The 24,232-nt window shown below is 39.4% G+C and overlaps 1 protein-coding gene across 5 annotated transcripts in view; it reads left to right on the plus strand.

Moving 5' to 3' along the window:
* The first annotated feature begins 3,792 nt into the window (after window positions 1-3,792).
* Window positions 3,793-24,232, plus strand: part of dus3l (dihydrouridine synthase 3-like (S. cerevisiae)) — a 46,036-nt gene continuing 25,596 nt past the window's right edge. For 2 of the 5 annotated variants that reach the window (XR_015757223.1, XM_087987323.1), the window contains exons 1-12: window positions 3,793-4,610; window positions 10,565-10,898; window positions 13,219-13,944; window positions 14,866-14,907; window positions 16,654-16,806; window positions 17,231-17,347; window positions 17,791-17,856; window positions 17,955-18,065; window positions 20,564-20,660; window positions 21,200-21,278; window positions 23,642-23,830; window positions 23,936-24,064. Coding sequence is in view for 4 of the 5 variants with exons in the window: in XM_087987323.1 (XP_087843449.1) it covers window positions 4,534-4,610; window positions 10,565-10,898; window positions 13,219-13,944; window positions 14,866-14,907; window positions 16,654-16,806; window positions 17,231-17,347; window positions 17,791-17,856; window positions 17,955-18,065; window positions 20,564-20,660; window positions 21,200-21,278; window positions 23,642-23,830; window positions 23,936-24,064 (2,120 nt within the window). In the remaining variant the exon portion in view is untranslated. Of the gene's footprint in view, window positions 4,611-4,815; window positions 5,025-10,564; window positions 10,899-13,218; window positions 13,945-14,865; window positions 14,908-16,653; window positions 16,807-17,230; window positions 17,348-17,790; window positions 17,857-17,954; window positions 18,066-20,563; window positions 20,661-21,199; window positions 21,279-23,641; window positions 23,831-23,935; window positions 24,065-24,232 lie in introns of all 5 variants that reach the window. The other 3 variants (XM_087987322.1, XM_043690294.2, XM_043690292.2) reach the window with 3 other exon arrangements.

Genomic DNA, 24,232 nt, shown 5'->3' on the forward strand with positions numbered 1-24,232 from the left:
CATGTCTGACAGGTTTGATTAAGTTTTTTGAGAAGGTAACAAAATGTATGAAGGTAATGCGGTGAATGAAATCTACATAAACTTTGGTAAGGTCAAGTGGGACAAACTTGTGGGATCCAGAGCAATTTGACTAATTAGATCCAAAATTGGCTGAGTAGCAGGAAGCAGGGAGCAATAATCAAAAGTTATTTTTGCGACCGGAAGCCTGTGTCCAGTGGCATGTTGCACGTTTTGATGCAGGGTCCCCAGTCGTTGGTAGTGTACATTAGTGATTTCGATATGAATGTAGCAGGTTAATCAGTAGATTTGCAAATGCTATGGAAATTGTTGGTAGAATAATTAGCAAAGAGGAAAACCTTAGACTATAGGATAATATGGGTAGAATGTGACAAATGGAATCTAATTCAGCAAAACATGAAGTGATGAATTTTGGGAACACTAACCAGGCAAGTAAGATCCATGGTAGGATCCTAGGAAGTAAGAGAATCAGTGGGACTTTGGTAGAAGGGGCTTTCAACACCAGTTTTTATATCCTCTGCTGCTGCCCTTCTCATGCAGAAGCTCTCTCCAGTCTGCTTCACAAAGACTCTTTCATTCTAGACACTCCCCTAGTCTCAAAACTCAAGCAAAAATGGAATTGGCTCTCTTTCATTTTCGATTCATGTGATGGCTATATGCTGAAAAATAAACAAAATGTTGCTGCAACCGAGTGAAGGAGGGTTCAAAGAAAGAGGGAGTTATGACTCCTTCTCATTTGGTCACAACACAACTAATGGTTTGGTAGCTATTTCAGGTTAACACCCTGCATTGATTTATAACTTGACACAGGAATGTGAAAAAGCAGAACGATTTGAAGAAGCTGGAAAGTTAGCAGATGGCAATAACAGCAGGATGTTGACTCAGAAACAGGAAACTATGATATAACACCCAATGCTTGTAAGTAGCAGTGTCGAAAGAAAAATGAAAATATGTGTAACTGTGTAAAACTAATGTCAAGATCATTGTAACCTCACAGCATAACATATTACTGCAACAATCAGAATACCATCTATTTGCACATAGTTAAAAATCACACAATACCAGGTTATAGTTCAACAGGTTTATTTGGAAGTGCACACTTTCGGATTGCTACTCCTTTGTCAGGTAGCTAGTGAAGTAGGATCATAGGACACAGAATTTAGAGCAAAAGATCAGCAATCTAGGTTTGTTCACTATATCAATGTATGACACTATGATCTTTTGCTCTAAATTCTGTGTCCTATGATCCTACTCCACCGATGAAGGAGCAGTGCTCCGAAAGCTTGTATTTGCAAACAAACCTGTTGGACTATAACCTGGTGTTGTGTGATTTTTAAATTTATCCACCCCAGTCCAACACTGGCACTTCCACATCATATTTATACATAGTTTGTTTTTGGTACTCGATTTCATTGTTATGAACGTAGTAATTTGAGTCACAGTTTTTAACAAAAATAATTAATGAAATACCAATGAAAGTCAGTTTTCCACAGTTTGGAAATTCATATTGTTCCATTTGCTTTTATATTTGTAATCCTGGTCATACAGAAATAAGTGGGCCTCAAAAGCACAATCTTGGGCTTAATATGAAGAAACAATACACAATGTCCAGAATTTCACTTCAGTTACTGACACCAATTGTCTCCATACTAAAACTTATGAAAACATTTATTAGATTTAGGTGTTTATGAATTAGTAAACTTATCATAGAGTCATAGAGATGTATAGCACAGAAACAGACCCTTCATTCCAACTTGTCCATACCGACCAGATATCCCAACCCAATCCAGTCCCTCCTGCCAACACCTGGCCCATACCCTTCAAAACCCTTCCATTCATATACCCATCCAGAGGTCTTTTAAATGTTGCAATTGTACTAGCCTCCACCACTTCCTATGGCAGCTCATTCCATACACATACCACCCTCTGTGTGAATAAATTGCTCCTCAGGTCTCTTTTATATCTTTCCTCTCTCACCCTAAACCTATGCCCTCTAGTTCTGGACTCTCCCACCCCAGGGAAAATACTTTGTCTATTTATCCTATCCATGTCCCTCATACTTTTGTATAATGCCTCCATAAGTTCACCCCTCAGCCTCTGACACTCCAGGGAAAACAGCCCCAGCCTATTCAACCTCTCCCTTTCGCTTAAATCCTCCAACATTGGCAACATCCTTGGAAATCTTTTCTGAACCCTTTTAGGTTTCACAACATCTTTCCGATAGGAAGACCAGAATTGCGCACAATATTCCAACAGTGGCCTAACCAATGTCTTGTACAGCCGCAACATGACCTCCCAACTCCTGTACTCAATACTCTGACCAATAAAGGAAAGCATACCAAATGCCTTCTTCACTATCCTATCTACCTGCGACTCCACTTTCAAGGAGCTACGAACCTGCACTCCAAGGTCCCTTTGTTCAGCAACACTCCCGAGAACCTTACCATTAAATGTATAAGTCCTGCTAAGATTTGCTTTCCCAAAATGCAGCACCTCACATTTATCTAAATTAAACTCCACCTGCCACTTCTCAGCCTATTGGCCCATCTGATCAATAACCCGTTGTAACCTGAGGTAACCTTCTTTGCTGTCCACTGCACCTCCAATTTTGGTGTTGTTTGCAAACTTACTAACTGTACCTCTTATGCTCACATCCAAATCATTTATATAAATGATGAAAAGTAGTGGACTCAGCACTGACCCTTGTGGCATTCCACTGATCACAGGCCTCCAGTCTGAAAAACAACCCTCCACCACCACCCTCTGTCTTCTACCTTTGAGCCAGTTCTGTATCCAAATGGCTAGTTCTCCGTGTATTCCATGAGATCTAACCTTGCTAACCAGTGTCCCATGGGGAACTTTGTCGAATACCTTACTGAAGTCCATATAGATCATGTTTACTGCTCTGCCCTCATCAATTCTCTTTGTTACTTCAAAATCAAAACATATCTGTTGGTTGTCACAATGATCATCACATTCCTGAACCAGGTGGGGATGTCTTGGAAAAGATTTTAAACTAAAGCCATGCCTGTATTCTGAGGAGAATAAAAACATTTCTATGTCACTATTTGTGGGATAGCAAGTTGTTAATCCTTATGTCCTGACCAACAGTTAACTGTATCAGAAAAAGGAGTTGAGCTGGTCAGTTGTCTTAGTGCTCCTTGTGGAGCATGGTAGCAGCAACCCCATCCTGAAATTCAATGAAATTCTTGGAGTTTCGCGTTTTATTATATGAGAATGTGTGATGAAGTGATTAGACAAGCCTTAAAACAGGTTAATATTCAGAATATTTTCCGTTTCTGGAGGGGTTTTCCTGCAGTGCAGTGGTACTGTTAAGTGTGATGCTGGAAAAGCACAGCAGGTCAGGCAGCATCCGAGGAGCAGGAGAATCGACGTTTCGGGCAAAAGCCCTTCATTAGGAAGGATGCAGTGGTAGTGTCCCCATCTTTAGATCGAGGAGACTGGGTTCAAGTCCATTCTGCTCTACGGGTGTGCAATAAAACCTCTGAGCTGTTTGATGAAAGAAACAGAGAATGACAAAGATGTGGTGTGCGAAATAGAACAGCTGGCAATATTTCTTAAGTCGTTCTATTTTGAATAACAACAGCATTGTCTGAGCGACTATCAGTCACATTGTTTCGAAAAGTGGGCTACATTTCAACTACAAAACAGGACCTCCAGCCAAAACACAAGTGAACAAGGGAAGTAGCTGCACTGGGGTGTGAGGTCACTGACGACGCGTTGCCGCGGACCCACAGAAGCGGCCTCCAGTTGCTGCGGAAGGGTCTGGGTGGTTGCACACCCGGAAGAGCGTGGTGACAGCCGAGCGTGTCCGGCTCTGGGAGCGTGGTTCGAGGACCGGCAGTTGCGGTCTTTGATCGCCTTCAGTTCAAACATACGGACAGTGCAATATTTAAGCGGCGGCTTTTGTATCGGGCGGGAGGTTTGTGTCTGATTTGACGCGGTTCGGTCGATGTCCGGCCCTGGTTTCTAATGACGAGTGCTCATTGGCGCGCGCTGGGAGGTTTACACTGGACTCCCTCTCCCCTTTAGGAACGGCGGAGGCTTTAATCATGATGCAAGATTATTTAAAACGTTTTAATTGTTAAAAAAATCGGCACCTCCGCGTGGTACTGAAGGATAAAAGGTTTTTGTTTCTGGAAATGTGGTACTTCAATGTTTTCAGAAAATTGTAGATCCCATGGCCGTCAGGGTGCGTTGGAGCCTTTCCATCTCCCGGAGACGATCGATGCAGCAAACGACCCAATGATGCACCTTCGTTTAATGCACCTTTGCTGCTGATTGCAAAGGTTAATTCTTGGCGATCCTGCCTCCAGTGTTGCTGCCAAATGAATTTGTAATGTGTTGTTTTTGGCGACAGGGTCCGCTGCCAAACTGCTGTCAGGTCAGTAGTGAGTTTGAATTAAATGTCCGTGCGATCGCGAAGGGCTGCTAATCACCACTTCGTTTTTCCCACCAGCAATTGCAAGCCTTCGCCCTCAACCCAGTTCAGCTATGGCCGAATCGGGAGATGCCACCAACTCTGCCAATGAGGCTGTGAGCGACCCAGGAGTAGCAGCCATCAAGCTTCAGTAAGTCCGAGAAGTTTGTATTAATAGTGTAAATTTTGTCGCACTTATTCGAGATTTTCAAAAAATGTTGACGAGATGGACATGTTGACGGTTCTTTTACTTGTCCACAGTCTTGCTTTGCATCTATCTCTCAATCACCCCTTTATATTTTTTTAAACTTCTGATCTCACATGGAACTAATGTCAATTTGCACTTCTGACTTCAGATTCTGTGTGCAAGCTTTTCATGTCTGGGTCCTGATCAGTGCTGGTTAAGACCCTGCTCCAGCCGCCTGACGGAGATTGCCAAGGAGCTGGTCAATTAAGAGACCTCCCCTTGGACCCTCCTTGAATTAAGGATGATGACCAGGCTCCACAGCTTAGATAAACATCTAGAGCAACTGAGACTAGGTGTAGGCAACAGTTGCAGTGTCAGGTGGGTGCTTCTAATTGTAAAAGGGATGATGAGAGGGTTACTTGAAATATATAGGTAAAAACAATGACTGCAGATGCTAGAAACCAGATTTTGGATTAGTGGTGCTGGAAGAGCACAGCAGTTCAGGCAGCATCCGAGGAGCAGCAAAATCAACGTTTTGGGCAAAAGCCCTTCATTCTTGATGAAGGGCTTTTGCCTGAAACGTTTATTTTGCTGCTCCTCGGATGCTGCCTGAACTGCTGTGCTCTTCCAGCACCAGTAATCCAAAATACTTGAAATATATGTTCCTTCTGAAAGATTACAGAAAGCTTGAAAGTAAAATATGGCCACACTGTCAGATCAATATTTCTGCTGTGGGCAGTGAAGGATTGGATGAGAGGACAACGAGTAGTGTGGATGGTAATGTGGCATCATCTGTCCTGCTGCTACTCCTGTGGCATAGGGCAGGGATATTGTTGAAAAATTCCAGGTGAGTAAAAAGTGCCTTTAATAGACTGTTTAATTTGATAGCTATTAGAGTCATTGAGATTTACAGCATGGAAACAGACTCTTCTGTCCAACCAGCCCATGCCGACCAGATACCCCAACCCAATCAAGTCCCACCTTCCGGCCCATATCCCTCCAAACCCTTCCTATTCATATACCCATCTAAATGCCTCTTAAATGTTGCAATTGTACCACCTGGCAACATCCTCTGGCAGCTCATTCCATACACGTACCACCTCTGTGTGAAAAAGTTGCCCCTTAGGTCTCTTTTATATCTTTCCCCTCTCACCCTAAACCTATGCCCTCTAGTTCTGGACTCCCCGACCCTAGGGAAAAGACTTTGTCTATTTATCCTATCCACGTCCCTCATAATTTTGTAAACCTCTATAAGGTCACCCCTCAGCCTCCGATGCTCCAGGGAAAACAGCCCCAGCCTATTCAGCCTCTACCTGTAGCTCAAATCCTCCAACCCTGGCAACATCCTTGTAAATCTTTTCTGAACCCTTTCAAGTTTCACAACATCTTTCTGATAGGAAGGAGACCAGAATTGCACGCAATATTCCAACAGTGGCCTAACCAATGTCTTGTACAGCCGCAACATGACCTCCCAACTCCTGTACTCAATACTCTGACCAATAAAGGAAAGCATACTAAATAGCTTCTTCACTATCTATCTACCTGCGACTCCGCTTTCAAGGAGCTATGAACCTGCACTCCAAGGTCTCTTTGTTCAGCAACACTCCCTAGGACTTTACCATTTAAGTGTATAAGTCCTGCTAAGATTTGCTTTCCCAAAATGCAGCATCTTGCATTTATCTGAATTAAACTCCATCTGCCACTTCTCAGCCCATTGGCCCATCTGTTCCAGATTCTGTTGTAATCTGAGGTAACCCTTTTCGCTGTCCACTACACCTCCCATTTTGGTGTCATCTACAAATTTACTAACTGTACCTCTTATGCTCGCATCTAAATCATTTATGTGAATGACAAAAAGTAGAGGGCCCAGCACCGATCCTTGTGACTCCACTGGTCATAGGCCTCCAGTCTGAAAAACAACCCTCCACCACCACCCTCTGTCTTCTATCTTTGAGCCAGTTCTGTATCCAAATGGCTAGTTCTCCTTGCCTTTCCAAATATATGTACATCCTGTCCCTCAGGATTCCCTCCAACAACTTGCCCACCACTGAGGTCAGGCTCGTAGGTCTATAGTTCCCTGGCTTGTCTTTACCGCCCTTCTTAAACAGTGGCACCACGTTAGCCAACCTCCAGTCTTCCGGCACCTCACCTGCGACTATCAATGATACAAATATCTCAGCAAGAGGCCCAGCAATCACTTCTCTAGTTTCCCACAGAGTTCTCGGGTACACCTGATCAGGTCCTGGGGATTTATCCACCTTTAACCGTTTCAAGACATCCAGCACTTCCTCCTCTGTAATCTGGACATTTTGCAAGATGTCACCATCTATTTCCCTACATCTTCCATATCCTTTTCCACAGTGAATACTGATGCAAAATATTCATTTAGTATCTCCCCCATTTTCTGTGGCTCCACACAAAGGCGGGCCTTGCTGATCTTTGAGGGGCCCTATTCTCTCCCCACTTCATCAGCATACCTATCTTCGAACTTGACACCTTCACTGAATGAAAATTCAGCTATGAATATCTTTGAATATCATTCAGGTTGATTGAAGAGATACATCACTTGCTCTGTTCACACAGCGTTCAGATTTCCTGGACAGAGTGCCATGCAGTGTCATCTTTCCAATGACCGTTATTTGTAAAGTCAGTGTTCTGGACCTTGTAGAAATTTATAACTTTTAAAAAGAAATTAGTTAGTAGCTGAATGAATGGTGCAATAACATTTTAGACAGTTTAACTGTTTTAAAAAAAATGAAAGCAGTTTTACTTATATATGGTATTTTGCCTTGCATGGCCTTCTGTACTCTTTGTTGAACTAGGGTTGATCCCCTGGCTTGATGGTTACAGTAGGGTGGGTAACATACTGGTCCATGAGTTTGCAGATTGTGTTGGAGTATAATTCTGCTGCTGATGATGATGATGACCCACAGCACCTTATAGGTGCCCAGTCTTGAATTGCTAGATTTGTTCGAAGACTATCACATTTAGCAAAGTTATACTTTCAGACAGTAGAGTGGAGGGTACATTCATTTTGAAGAAGGACTTCTACTGGGACTGTGCGATGGTCACTCCTGATACTGTCATGGACGGATCCATCTGCAGTAGGCAGATTGGTGAGGATGAGGTTAAGTATGATTTTCCCTCATGTTGGTTCCCTCGTCTCCTGCTGCAGATCCAGTTTGCTAGCGATGCCCTTTAGGACCTGACAAGCTTGATCAGTAGTGCTGCTGTCACTGGTGGACCTGCCACCCTCACTGCTTCAACATGAAAGGGCACTGACTCATTAGCCGAGGGAGCATGGTACATGCTGGAGGTTGTCAGCTGGAAGTTTCTTCACCTATATTTGACCTTTGCCATGAGACTTCATGGATTCCAGAGTCCATGTCGAAAATTCCTATCGCAACTGTCTCCTAACTGCTTCCCACTGTGCCCTCAACTCTGCTGTCCTATCTGTGGGACAGGATGTATCCAGGGATATTGATGGTGTTGTCTAGGGTGTTGTGTTTAAAATTTGATTCCATCAGTATGAATATATCAGGCTGTTGCTTGACTAGCTTTTGAGACTGCTTTTCCAACTTTCATGCTAGTCTCCAAATTTTAGTAAGGAGGATTGTTTTCTGAAATGGCCTATCAATTGTATTGATTCTTAGAAAGGAAAAAAAGAAATGAAACATGACAGACCCAAAGATCTTAATAAGGAATTGCATTGTTTGACAGGGCTGTGTTTGCCCTTCTTGGTTCCAGTGCTTTAGTCGATGCCAGGTGGTCCATCCGGTTTCCTTTTCTTTCCCTTTCTCGTAGTTGATACAACTAAATGGCATTCAGATGGGATTTTGCAAGAATTTACAGTGGTTTCATGGTCATCATTTGTCTGTTTGTTTTTAGTTCCAGAGTTTTGTTGAGTTCAAGTTCTATCATCTGCCATGGTGGGAATCCTCATAACATTGATTCTGTAGCAAGTATGTTTATTGCCACTTAGCCCAAGCCTGGATATTGTCCAGGTCTTGCTACCTCCAAACACACTTTTGGACAAAGATCCTTAGACAGTACCTTCCAAATCCATGACCACTTCTGTCCAGAAGGACAAGGGCAGCAGGTACAAAGGAATATCATCCTGATGTCCCCTCCAAGTCACTCACCATCCTGACTTGGAAATGTATTGTTGTTCCTTCACTTCTGCTGGGTCAAAATCCTGGGACTCCCTCCCTAAAAGTATTGTGAGTCTACCTACAGTACATAGACTGCAGCAGTTCAAGAAGATGGCTCACCATTACCTTTGTAGGGGAACCAAGGACCAGCAATAAATGCTGACCAGCTAGACCTCCTCTCCGACCTATCATCTTCTCCCTCACCTTCAACTGCCCATTATATTCTCAGCTATCTTATCCCCCAGCCCCACCCCGTCCCATTTATCTCTCAGCCCCAGCCCGCAAGCTTCATTCCTGATGAAAGGCTTATGTCCGAAGTGTCGAATTTCCTTCTCCTTGAATGATGAAAGCTCCTGCTGTGCTTTCACAGCATCTGCAGTCCTCACTTGCTATGACTTTGTTCTCTTTGAGAGGAAATTTGATGGCAGTGCTCCAAATCACAGAGTGGATGGCAAGTTTGATTGTTCCCACTGGTGGAAAATGAGGGGATAGATTTAAATTGATTGGAAAATGATTAAAAGTGTCATGATAACAATTTTACACAATGAATGGTTATGATCTGGAATGCAACTTGTGAAAGAGTACTCACAATGCATAGGGACAATGGATAAATCCATCCACAAAACATCTAGGAAAATTCATTCACAGGGTGACCAGAATCTCAATTGTTCAGGTGCAGATGGAGGCTGTTCAGCCTATCATGTCTGCATCAACTGTCTGAGTATTATTACTTTGTCAATCAGAGAAAAGTTATCTGTAAGCCGAATGGAAGAAAAGGCTTCTCTTCCCTGATGGGTCCACTAGGGAGCCCAACAACAACAAACATGAGAGAGAAGCAACTTGTAATTGGAAGAGTAGATCGTAATGGGGAGAGGCAGAGAGGAGTCAGGGAGGCTTTGGGTTCACTGGGGAAACTTGGGGGAGGCTGGTTGGCAATGCGGAAAGCCTGCAAAGTGGGGGCGGGAGGGGGGGGGGGGGGGGTTGGGGGGAGTGGCAGATTGTTCAGGGGATGCTCTGTGTGGAGATGGAGAGGCCACAGGGTAGTGTGTGTGGGTGTAGATGGGTGTTGTGGATTGAAAAGAGATGGGAAAACTGCAAAGGTGTGGTTATTGTAGGAAATCGAAACATTTCCTAATTTTTTATGAGTCCAAATATCCTTTGCATCAACACAAATACAAAGGATAATGTTATTATATGACAGGGTTACTTAATAAATTAGTTAGTGAGAATTATAAAATAGTCCTGGAAAATCAAAAAATTGCCTTTGAGCAGGAATTTAAATGAAAATGAATTTCAAAATTCTACTATAGGGAAGAAGACAGACCAGAAGGTACTGCAGGTGTAGACCACAGAGATTTCCAGACTAGAGAGTGGCAGATAAGAGACTGGCCTTTATCTGTGCTGTATACAGGTTCTTACAGCACATCCAGCCTGCAATGGTGATTATTCATCTCCTATCCTTTCTCATTGAACTATTCACAGAACTGTATGCCATTTTCCCTCATATGTATTGTTTTGCTTCATCTTAAATGTAGCTATGCTATTTGTTTCAACCCCTTGGAAGTGAGTTGCATATTTTCGTAACTTCCTGGGTGAAAAACCTTTTTATAATTTCCTGTTTTGGTTTCTTGATGACCATTGTGAATTGACTTCTAGTTTTGCTGTTTCCCACAAGTGGAAAAGCTTTGCTTCTATTTTTCAAAATATTTTCATAACTTTAAAGACCACTATTAAATCATTTAATCTGTAAGTATTTTCTTCTTCCAGATATCGTACTACCAAAGATCATTTTCATGAATACATTAATAGTGAAAGGGATAAAAACCTAAAACTTGCTGATAAAGATCATCCAAATGATGGAGAAGTTACTGAAGGTGCTGCAGACTGTGATCTTCCAGAGCACAAAGCAAAAAGAATGAAACTGGATGAAAACAGTGAAAATATTAAAAGTGAATCTGAAAAGGATAATAGTGAATCACGTCAGAAAGAAGAGGAACACAAACAAATTAATAAGAAAGCAAGGGGCCAAAATAAAAACAGACCTCATATGAAGCCTAAACACTATGAACATGATCAAAAGTTGTGCACTTCAGTTTGCCAGGTATGTGTTTACATTTAACCTATTCCATGCATCATGAGGTCAGAAGTGGGGATTTTCACTGATGATTGTACAATGTTCAACACCATTTAGATACTGAAGCAGTCTGTGTACAAATGCAGCAAGACTGATAAATGGTACTTAAGTGGTATGTTTGTGCCACATAAGTGCCAGGCCATGTCCATCTCCAACAAGAGAGAATCTGACAACCTCACTGATATTCCATGGCATAATTCTCCACCATCAAAAACCTGGAGCTTACCATTAATCAGATACTTGCCTGAACTAGCCATTTAAATGCATTGACTGGCTAAAAATGCAGTTGAGAGGCTGGGAATCATACAGCGAATAACTCAAATTCTCACTTCCCAAAGCTGTTTATTTCTGTCCACCATAAAACATGTGTTGGTTCTCACCCTCGCACTGCTCCGAGCCCCAGTTTGGCAGCTTTGTTTATTGGACTCTGATGTACCCCTTTGCCCAGAACCTGTTGTTCACTACCTGCAAGGCTTAAATCAGGAGTTTGATGGAATACACTACACTTTCCTGGGTGAATGCAGCTCCAGCAACACTCCAGTTTGGTCAAGTCAAAAAGTCTGTTTAATCAACACTCCATCCACCAACTTAAACACACAGTCCCTCACCACTAGTGCATAGTGGCAATAGTTGTCAGCCAATAAGTGCACTGCAGTAACTTACTAGTGCTCCTTTGATGGCATCTTACACATTCTTAACCACCACCTTGAAAAACAAAGGCAGCAGATGCAGTAGAGACATCCACCTGCAAGTGTCTGTCCAAGCCACAGTGATTTCACCTGGAACTGTTTTGCAATTCCTTCACTGTCATTAGGCCAAAATCCTGGAACTTCCTTCTGAGAGCATTGTGGGTGTACTAGCTTGGCTGCAGCTGCTCAAGAAGGAAGTTTACCACAACCTTCAGGGCCAGCAGAAATGAGCAAAAATACTAGTCTTGCTATGATGCTTACATCCCATTAACTAATTTTTAAAAGTCAATGTTTCTGTCTGCTTCCCATGTCTATCAATTTTCTGTGAGTGATCAAATTTCAGCTTTAAATATATATGCATAATGGAGCATCCACAGTGCTTCAGAATAGAGACTTAGAAAGATTCACAAACCTGTTAAATTGTGCCCAAAATTTTACTTAATGAACATTCAAACTATAGTAACAACTTTTATATATCATCTTCAATATAACAGAGTACTTTCTAGAAACATCCTAGAGGCTAAGCCATAAAGGATATAATAGGTGGGATGATCAGAAACTTGATGAAGGGGGTAAATATCAAGGATGTCTTGAGGAGAAAAGTGTGGTAGAAAGGTGGAGAAAGTGTAGGGAGCCTAGACAGCTAAAGGCAAAAATCATCAAAAGTAATACAATTGTGATTGGGTGCATAAAATGAGGTTAAAATTAGAGGAGTGCAAATATCTTAAAGAAGGTTGTGGAATTTAAGGACATTAGAGATATGGGCTTTTTGTATGGCTATGGAAGGCTTTGAAAACGATATGGATTTTAATGCAGAGATGTTGCTTAACTGAGAGCCAATATAGGTCTGCAAGATTACATTGGAGTGATGAGGGACCATGATTTGCTGTGAATGAAAACATGGGCAGCAGATATTGAAAATATTGAGCTACTTTCTGACGTCTACCTGTCAACTACTGCCAAAACTTTGAAGCTAAAATTAAGATTCATTCGTTGTTTGATAATCTAACAAAGTGGTTTATATGCAGACCAGGTCATTTTAACATTAAAGACACTTAGTCCAAGGTAAAGGAGTAAAATAGTAGAAAGAACTGAAACTTGCAGAAATTCTGTTGAGAAGATGGAATTGTTTGCAAGACTGATTAGGAAAATGCACCTTGAGTGAAATGCATCTTGGGAACCATTTAATCATTGGGCAAAAAGCAATGGTTTTTGTTGAGTCAGAAATGTTGACACTGAACCTGGTGCTCCACCTTAATTATGAAAGCCAATATCAAAAAGAAACAAAAATCAACCTTCACATTTTTCATTTGATCAACTAATATAGGAAGGCTTTATATAGGCAGCACAAGTAACCCTGTGGGCGTATCACTTTTTGCACATTATTATCTTATGAAATAAATAAATGTCCGTAACTGGCATATCCCATGTTGCTCTCCAGAGCCCCTCAACATGAAATTGCTTACTATCCTGTCAGTTTTTGCATTTCCTTCTCGTTATGGTGTTATAACCCTTAATATTGTTAGCATCTTTATTAAGCATGTTTACTGACACACAATAATTTCTGTCTTTCTCTTCCTCATGCTTATCCCACCAAGGAACCTCCAATGAAGTGTTACTTTGGTGAAAAATGCAGATTTTTGCATGATGTGTCGAAGTATCTGGAATCCAAGCCTTCTGATCTTGGTGACCATTGCCACTTATATGCCACCTATGGGAGATGTCAATATGGTGTTACCTGCCGGTATGCAAAATCCCACATTGGTCCAAACAACAAGAATTTGATTAATGAAGATCTTACGAAGACATGGGAGGGAACAGTGATTGTGAAAAATAGTCTAAGTAAAGATCTGCAGCAGATCCTACGCAAAAAAAAGTTTCACTTTGACAAATCTGAGCAATACTTGAAACAGTTGAACAAAGGCAATAAATGTGAAAATCACAGTAATGCAGCAAAGAAAACGTTTGCTCAATCAAAATGTATTGAAGAGAAAGTTATAACTAGTAATTCAACAGAGATGAAGTTGCCTATTGGCATTTCAGATAGAGTTATTGAGGAAAAAGATTCTTCTGTAGGATCACTGGACTGTATAAAGGCAGAATTACAGAGTGTATTTTATTCAGAAAACACTTTGAATAATGGTCAAGAACCGGAATCAACCCAAGTGAATGTTGAAATAAATGAGATGAGCACTTTTTCTGGAACAGATACAGACATAGCCAAATCTATCAAAGATGACAATGAAGGGATAATTTCTACAAAAACTTTGGGAGTTGTGACTGATGAAGATATTATAAAAGTACGATCCTGTGAAAAGAAACAAGTAAGTCTCCTTCATTTTAATTTGTTTAGGAAAACCCAATTTTGTTAACAATGTAGAAAATAATCCTTAATGGCATAAAATTGTTGTGATAGGTTTTCTTGCCTAAATATGAAAATAGAAGTATTTGATGCAGTGGATAATTGTCCTGTTCATTCTCTTTGTTGTATAACTCTTTGTTCTCTGTATGTCGTTTCCCATCTGCTCTAATGCAATCCATACACTTGCACTTCCTCAATACTTTCTTCTCCCTTTCCTGTCTGAGGAATGCTTTGGGACAGTCTGAGACAGATTACAATGGAAATGAGTTCAGTAAGAAACTTTGAGGTATATTACTTAACACGAGATACATCAGAAGTAATGTTGGAGTGTAAAGGCATAAAGAGAGGGAGGATCATAATGTGGAAAGAAATTCCAACTAAGGAAATATCTCTTGAGATCTAACTTCTTGGAAACTGTGGTTGCGGGGATGAAGTGAAGTCATGGGGTGGTTGAGAAAATTCTTGGGAAATAACAACTTGTGGTATATATGTTGAAAACAAATCTCAATTTATGTCCAGGGACTAAACCAAAATTGTGGTCCAGATCCATTGTTTATCCATCTTCACTTGATCTGTTTTCACCTGGGCGTATGTTTACAGACAGTACAATATAATCCATAAAATAACTAACAAAAGTAAATATATTGCTCCTTATGTGCTGTCTGGGGAGGTAGGCAGGGAAGGGTTTAATAGATTTTCATTTGATCAATATCTATCATTACAGTGAAAACAACTACTGACACATATTGACAATGTTACAATTTTGCATTTGTTAATTTTTAATTTGCAATGTAGTAGTACTGCTATGCATTACTTTGTTATTGTTTTGTATATACTTAAACTTCCAAGTATGTTGTGATAAGTAATTATTTTTACTTTGCAGCTGAACTTCAAAGATAAGCTTTATCTGGCTCCACTAACAACAGTGAGTAGTTTTTTTCAAAAAAGACAATCTTTAATGTAATGTGGGTGTTCCTAGAGCATTTGTTGCTCATCATTAATTGCCCTTGATCAGTGGCTTGCTATGCCATTTTGGAGGATAATTCAAGAGTCAATCATACTTCTGGGGGCCTGGACTCATACATAGACTAGGTAATGTTGGCAGATTTCCTTTCCTGAAGGTTCAGTTTTTATGACCCTAAGACAAAGGAGCAGAAGTAGGTGATTGAGCCCATTGCATCTTCTCTATTACTCTAACTGAGATCATAACTGATCTGATATTGCTTAACCTCACTTTCTCCCTGTAACTCTTGATTTCCTTACTGATTAAAAATCTGTCTCAGTCTTGAATATACTTAATGATTGAGTCTTGATTGCCGTCTGGGATAAAGAATTCTCTCAGAGAGAAATATCTCCTCATCTCTGATTTAAATATGTGACCTCGTATTCTGTTGCTATGCCTCCTCGTCTTAGATTCTTGCACAAGGAGAAACAACCTCTCTGCATCTTCCCTGTCAAGCCTCCTGACAATCTTGTACATTTCAATAAGGTCTCCTCTCACTCTTCCAAACTCCAGTGAGTACAAGCCCAGCTTATGCTACCTGACAGAAAAAAAATCTCTCCACAACAAAATCGATGTAGTGAATCTTTTCTGGACTGCCTCCAATGGCAGTATATCTTTCCTTAGATGAGGGGACCAAAACTATTCACATAGTGGATGTGGTTCAGCTAGTGCCTTGTATAATTTTTTTTCTCCCCTGAATAGATCATACCTACTAGGATGAAAGACAGTGGTAGTGGTAGTTGTAATTGTTGGAGGCCAATCAACTTAACTCCAAGACGTTATTACAAAAGTTTCTCAGGGTGATGTCATAAGCCCCAACATCTTCATTTGATTTATCAATGGTCTTCAGTCCAACAGAAAGCCACAGATTTAGGAGATTTCAGTATTTGGGATATTATAAGCCAGAAACGGAACGAGACCTGTTATCTAAACGAGCAGTTCATATCTTGGGAATTCTTTGATTAACTTGCCCCCTGTATCCAAAAGTTGCTTACCATTTATGAGACACAAGTCAAGAGTGTGATGGAATACTGTTCAATTGCCTGAATGACCTCTGACAATATCCAGGTCAAAGCAAACCAATTCATTGGCATTCAAACCAGCACCTTCAATGTTCATGCTTTCCACCACAGTCACACACTGACAACAGCGTACACCTACAAGATGCACTGCACCAAGGTATATTTAATAGCTCCTTGTAAGCCCCAAAACGAAGGCCAAAGTTAGCAGATTCATAGGAATCACCACCTGCAAGCTTACCTCCAAGCCACACAGCATCCTGACTTGGAACTTGCCGCAGGATCAATATACTGCTTGTACTTGCATCATATGGACAGAGTGGTTCAGGAAAGTTGCTCACCACCACAACTTCAAATTCAGTTGGGGATGAACAAAAAAATGTTGGCCTTGCCAGCAACACCCACTTCCAATGAAGTAATAAATGTTCCAAGGAATACTTTGAATTGAGAGCTGCGTTGAAATTTTCTAATTTTCGGATTATGCTCATTAGTAGAAGTGTATGTTTTAGTGTTTTGTGTTATTCCCTGCTGCATTGCATTTGTAGCATTATAATTACTGACTGAACTTCTAGAAGTACTTTAGCTTCAGAGTGCTTTGCGACATCCCTCTGTTGTGAAAAGCATTATGCAAATTTGTATTTTGTTACAGTGTGGAAATCTTCCTTTCCGTCGAATATGTAAAAGATTTGGAGCTGACATCACCTGTGGGGAGATGGCAATGTGTATAAAACTTTTGCAAGGACAATCTTCAGAATGGGCACTGTTGAAACGACATTACACAGAAGACCTCTTTGGAGTGCAGGTTTGTGTTCTCACAATTTACTTCATCTTGGAGCATCTTAAGAGTAGAGTTTTAATGTAGAATTCAACATCTGATGTGCAGACTTACATCTGCATCATCTGAGGCAAAGACTGCACTGCAATTCCACAAATGTGTGAAATGACTGCACCTGTTTGTAATGTTTATTCTCGTCCTCTTTTCCTGAAAAGTGTCAATTGGTGAGTCAGGAGTTTCTCAGCTAATTAACTCCCCAAACCTTAATGACATAATTCATTTCTTTTAAAAAATTTCATTAATAATGACAATTGATGATGCTGTTTTATTTAAAATTGTGTTTTATCTATTGTAAGATGCAAATAAATAATTAAACTAATCAAGGCCTTTTGGAACAATGCAATAATTGGTTACGCTTAAATGTAATAGAAGATATATTACTTCTTTACAGCTAGAGGGAGCTTTTCCTGACACCATGACAAAATGTGCTGAGCTTCTGAACCAGAACATCGATGTAGACTTTGTTGATATTAATGTGGGCTGCCCAATCGATCTAGTATATCATAAGGTGAGATGTTTCGTTCTACCGTGTCTAAAATTGAGATTTTTACAAAGGATGTATATCTGTTCATTTTCTTGGTTTTACAAAATATGTAGGTAACTTGTAATCTGGCAAAGCAGAATGTCTGCTCACAACTGAACAGCCAGGTTTCATTTACTAATTTTGAAAGTAAAGACACAAATCATTCTTTGAGTATTGAAAATATTTTCTGCAATTTTTTTTAAAAAAAAAGAAATTTAAATCTTTTCAACAGATATATACAATTTAAACTTTTAAGTGATTGTCTGTGTCAGTCCATTTGAGTTTTAGAATGTTTTCAATTTCTGTTGTTTTGTAATCTAACCAAGAAACATGCAGCATGCTTTATAGAGTATAGCTACACTTTGCTTGTGACTGTAAGACTACATGCATACTTTTAAAAAGTTCTTCAAATCTTTCACTATTCACAGGGAGGTGGATGTGGTTTAATGAATCGTTTGAGCAAGTTGGAACAGATTGTGAAAGGAATGACTTCTGTAAGTAGCTTCTGTAGATCCTCAGTTTATTGATGCCAATGTGCTGCCTTTATTTGTTCCGTGTTAACTGAAGTTGATTGTTCTTGAACTTACTGTAGGTGTTGGATGTTCCTCTGACTGCAAAATTAAGGACCGGTTTACATGAGAAAATAAACATTGCGCACAAAATAATACCTAACCTTCGGGATTGTGGACTTTCTCTTGTTACAGTAAGTTTTATTGAGGGTTCTGCTGTTCTTTGAGTCATTTTGTATCTTCTGTTTACTAATCAGCAGTAAGACTTTAAATATTGAAAATCAAGTGCACAAGATAAAGGTCCAGATCTTCTGGTCAGCCACGATGTTAGGACAATTACCACTGACTGTGAAGATTACTGAAACCAAAAGTTTTTATGTCCTTGCAGTCTATCTGTCCCAGCAACTCTTTCTGTCCCAATTGCAGCAGTAATGATTCATTGGAGGAATCCATTTGGCATGCTGGCAAAGAGGACCAGTGCAGGGGAAATGCCCCCTTTTTACAGCATTAGGTTCCATATTCAATCTCAAAGACTTTTAGCAGGTGGGTGGATTTGGGTTTTACTGTCAATCACTAAGTTACATCAGGGATGAAGTAGTATTCCAGTTTTTGGGTAACTGTCTAGGTAAGCAGTGCATATTTAGCCCAAGTCACTGACACAGAATCCAGTGTAAGAGATATACATACAGGCTCTGGAACAATGCAAATTATGATATAAATCATACGGGAAGTTTAAATTTCCTGGGCAAATACATCACTTGTATGTATACCAGGATCTATGATTTGCTCTTAAAGTGCTAACAGTGCAGACATCTTAATATTTGTTGCTTCTGGCACCCGTTGATCTCGCCAGATGTCTTGATTTCCCACTGGGGTCTAGCCAAATTACTGTTTAAGGCTGTGGAGTCAATTACTTTGTAAAAACCTGATTGGAAATGATATGTTTAGCCTTTGTCAAAGAGTGTTGTTACCAAATTAATATTGCAGATCACTGTCTTAACCAAATATTTGGTTGAGGTCTGTCCTGAAGAATGCTGCACCATGTGTGATGGAAGGCAGTTATTGTATATAGTTTATCCACATAGTGAGTTTTAAGTTTGCAATATCTGTATGGGCAGTTTTTTCAAACAGAGAAAAGGCTAGGTGGGTGGTTGCAATAAAACCTGTTGGGTCCTTATTTTCTTTCAGAAGAAAAGTTTTTTAATGTGTTGTGTGGAATTTAAGGTAACCCTGATCCTAGTTGAATTCTTCTGGCATTTTTCATTGGAGATAAACAAAAGTTCAGGTTACTCTTTTAAATTTAGTTTTGTTATCTCTCATGCAAATTCTGAATTGCAGCTCAGAAGCATATGTATTGCCAGTCTTCTGGGAGTCAAGGTTTTATGTAGAATGTTTTTCTCTTAGTTTATCTGTGTGTAGATTTGGAGTGGTCCAAATTTGTAATATTGGGTTAATTTTGCCTAAAAATCGGAAGAATCTTGTGTGTTCCTCCTATTCATTCACATTTTATTAATATTCTGGAACCTATTTAAATTATTAACATTTTCTACTTAACTTCTTCCAGGCTTAATATAGCTAACAGTCAGTCCTGCAGTGAACATTTACTCTGCTCACTGGCATTTGCATTAAATTAATTTTTTACTTGGTGGGAAGCCAAATAAGGAATATATGACAGAGAAAGACCAGTGGTATTAATTTTCTGTTGAGTATAATGCTAACCAATATTTTGCTAAAGAGTAACTTATTTGAAAACTAAGCAGGGGGCAAGACTCTTAATTATAGTCCCAGAGAGATACATAAATTTAATTTGGAGATTATGACTTGACAGTTGTGCATGACCGGAGACTCCAGGCCTAAACAAGGTTAAAGCAAGACAACTTGTATGCTTTAAGTGCTTGGTTCCACAAAATACAACAGATGTAACTATGTCCATCTGTCTGTTACAGAAAAATACAGCAAATCAAATAACAGATACTTCCAGTACATTACATATATTTGAGTAAGAAACAGATTAGTAAACTGCTGTAATGACCGAATAGAAATTCTTCCAGGTGTATATTGTAATAAACCATCTACATTACATTTGTTATGTAATTTGTATGTAGTTTAAAAATTACAACCAGAAAGTAAGTAAATTTAGTTTTGACTTTATTTGAGAAACTATATAATCAACATTTAAAGTAAGTTAAAACTTAATAGCTTTTGTTTAATTGTGCACTGTAATTATGAGGTAAACTTTGATTCAGTGCAAACAGAAAATGAGTTGAAGGACTGTCATGGAATCCTATGAACGCTAATTTTGAACAAATGAAATGAATAAAATATGCCTACATGAATAACAGAGGGTAAGATAGAATTAGTGAGGAGAAGTGAATCGTTATTGTTGGATCATCTATAATGATGCTGCCTTTTTCACTATGAAGCAAACTGTTTGTGTTAACTCGGATAGCTACTGAAAATAAGGACAGGAGCTATGATATACAGTTGACTAATACCTGTTAATTTTAATGCAAATGATCCCTGCTTGGCATTTTGAACAGTTTACCTTGAAGCATGTGGACTTGGAAGCTTTAAGAGCATTTGGAATGCTCTTTTTTTTAATATACAATTTAACCAACATGGTTATGTACTCTGGTGAATCAAATGATTGTGGAACTCCTTATTGTAACATTTCCGGTTCATTTATCTTTAGCTCCATGGCAGATCCAGAGAGCAGCGTTACACTAAATTATCAGATTGGGAGTACATTGATCATTGTGCTCAATTGGCTAATCCAATGCCACTCTTTGGTAAGTTTAAACCTTTTCTTTAAATTTGACTATAAAGTAGCTGCAGCAAGATTGCAGTTGTCTTTGAAGTGACAAATACAAGAGCAGTTGAGAGAGACAATTCTTTCTCAGGAGAAGCGGTGTGATTTAATGATTGATGAAGAACATCTCATACAGGGAGCTATAATCTTTGTAGTCATCCAGTCCTGCATAGGAGTATGTGATTTATTAAGTAGATTTGAGATAACACTGTCCAGTAAATGTCAATGCTATGGCTTAACAACTAAACAAAATACTGATGCAGTAGTGTATATATTCCACTGTTTAAGATACTGACTCAGCATCGAGTGTATCTATGTGAACCTTTTCTATGTGAATGGGGCAGAGAAAGTATTTTATGTTTATAAACATCTGCTTGTAACATTAAGTTTTTTTACACGTAGTAATAATGGTTGTAATGGGCTATACAGTAGCATTTTGCCAGTGCAAACAAATTAAAAGTTCACTTATTTATAGATCATTTGTGCTCAGTATGTACCCAATATCTTCATCTTCTACAGGAAACGGTGATATACTGTCATTTGAAGATGCCAACAGAGTGAAGGCAACTACTAGTGTCTCTGGAATTATGATTGCAAGGTGTGTAATCTATAAAATGATACAATGGGTTGTTGTTCTGCAATAGAACTTCAACTAAAGCTGAGAAGCCCTTCACTCTTTAACTCTCCCACACTTCCTGAAATGCCACCCTAACACCCCATGCATAATAGAAGCGATGCTTATTTATTTGGTGGGCTTGGAATCAAATCTCTGTTGGTAGAACACCCAGGAAATTCCATGCTATATGATTGTTTATGTACACTGGGGATAATTTTGAAAGCTGTTAACAGCTAACACTGACATGGAAAACTGCTGAAATTATCATAAAACTTTGTTAATCGTAATGACCAAATAAATTACGAAGGAGGATATCTAAGATTAGCCATGTTGAGAGCTGTATGAAAGACTTGTGCAGTCTTGCTTAAATTATTACAATACATTTCTGAAATTAGAGGAATGACTTCCCCTCAAAATCATCCCCAAATGAAGGTGCCTATCTTCCCTGATTTGGCGGTATTGGGTGCTGAAGATTTGATATCAGAAGCTGGGCATTATCTGAAATGGTTCCTTTTTGCCTCATAACTGATAGGATAATTATTGTCCTCTGGTTATGTGATTTCAAGGAAATCCAAAAGAATAACTCCTTTAAGTCGATAAAATGTGGAGCTGGAAAGGCACAGCAGATCTGGCGGCATTGGAGGAACAGGAAAGGCAATCCTGATGAAGGGTCCCAACCCGAAATGACAACTTTCCTACTCCTCCGATACGGCCTGATCTGCTGATCCTTTCCAGCTCCAAATTTTATCAGCTGTGATGTCTAGCATCTGCAGTCCTTACTATCTCCAAGTTACTTTTTAAGGTGGTTTTCTTTTGAGTGTGATCCCTCTACCCTAACTTGTAAGTCTAATACAAGTTTAGATGGCAAGTGAAAACATGAGCTCTTGCTGATCCTCATTTAGATCCAAATAATACTGCTTGGTCAATGAGAATCAGCATTGTACAGCATAGACACAGTGTATTCTAGGAAATTGCCACCAAAGCATATTTGATGATTTTGTTGTTCCAGTCTATATAAAGACCCCTCAATTATTACATTGTCATTGTTACACTCTTCGTGCATCTTCCTTAATGCTGTGTCCAGTGGTGTCAGTATTGTTGTTGTTATGGTTGGGGCTGAAAAAAAATTCCAACCAGTGTTTCCTACCATTCCTAATATCCAGCCATACTCATTCCGTTTCCTAATCTCCTGCTGGTGAATTATTTCTTACTGCTGACCTTACTTCATCCTTTAGAAGACAGGATATGACCATTTTCATATTAACTGATGTCATACTAACTGGGTGTAGTGCTGTTTTCTGTTGCGAATAACACCTGCATTTCCTATTTTTCAATTCACTGGGATATTCTGGAATCCAGGAGATTTTGGGAGGATTACACCCAATGTATCCACTGTCACACAGAATCCCTGTAATGCAGCAGCAGGCCCTTTGGCCTATCAAATCCACACTGATTTTCTGAAGAGCATCTCAGTAAGACCCAACCTATACCCCTGCCCTATCACCATAAGATTGCACTTCCCCAGTGAAATCTACCTCACCTACACATCCCTGGACACTATGGGCAATTTAGCATGACCAATCTAACTAACCTGCACATGTTTGGACTGGATGAAGGAACTGAAGCACCCAGAGAAAACCCACGTAGAGATAGGGGAGAACATGCAAACTCCACACTGACAGTCACCTGAGGGTGGAATCGAATCAGAGTACCTGAGCCATTCTCTGCAGCTCTTACTAAATAAAACATAACTTTTTAAATGAAAAATCCATAAGTGAGGATTTTTTCAATTTATTAATTTCAATTTTGAGCACAGAATACATTCCAGTAAAGTGTCACATAATTGTAGACGTTGCAAATGGCGTGAAACCAGATTTATGTCCGGTTCACTACTCCCGAGCACTAAAAACTTATTGAAGACCCTTGAGTATTAGTATAATTGGCTGAAAATATTTTTATTTACTTATTCAGAAGTTTACTATTTTGATATCTAATATTTCCAACCTGTCAAAATTCAACCCCAAATCCAGTATTTTGGGCTGAATTTTAATTTGGTGAATGAGAAACAAAAATCAAACTTCGAACAATGTCATTTTTACATAAAGCTTGGTATTATCTAACATAGATTATAAATACAAAGTTGTTTTTTAGGCTAATGTCAGTTTTGATAGATTCTATGATCTAATCTCATCTAGAAAATAAGTATACAGGCTTCAAAAATGTTTGAATGAAGATTAAAGTATTTGCTGATGAGATTTGTTTTCTGTTACAGAAATGACTTTTTATAAGATGCAAAGAAGCAAATGTTATAAAATTTACATTTGTCATTTAACTTTGAACTACAGAGGGGCACTGATTAAACCTTGGATATTCACGGAGATAAAAGAGCAACGACACTGGGATATTTCCTCGAGAGAGAGATTTGAAATTCTACAGGATTTTAGGAATTATGGGCTAGAGCACTGGGGATCTGATACACAGGGAGTGGAGAAGAGTAGAAAGTTCCTCCTGGAGTGGCTATCATTCTTGTGCAGGTAAAAGTCTGCAGACTAGTGTTGAAGAAATGTCCAATTTGCTTCAACTGAAGTCATTAACAACAATATACTAACAATTTTTTTCATAATTTACTTTTGTTCCAGGTATATTCCAATAGGTCTTCTAGAACGTATACCTCAGAAAATCAATGAAAGGCCTCCTTATTATTTAGGTAGAGATTATTTGGAAACTCTAATGGCTAGTCAAAATGTATCTGATTGGATCAAAATAAGGTAAGCTAAGATGCTGTTCAAATGTTAAAGACTTGATAGGTTACTTTTCTTTGAAAATGACTCTTTGACAACTTAAAGTCCTTGCTTAGGTTATTTTTGGTTTAGATCTAAATGTGAAAGCTTATTATAGAACTCAAGTGAACTAATATATTGCTTAGCCAAAGTTTT

This window comes from Chiloscyllium plagiosum, unplaced genomic scaffold, assembly GCF_037043375.1.
Source record: "Chiloscyllium plagiosum isolate Xiang-an unplaced genomic scaffold, Cpla_swu_hap1 HiC_scaffold_5, whole genome shotgun sequence".
Classification (NCBI taxonomy): domain Eukaryota; kingdom Metazoa; phylum Chordata; class Chondrichthyes; order Orectolobiformes; family Hemiscylliidae; genus Chiloscyllium; species Chiloscyllium plagiosum.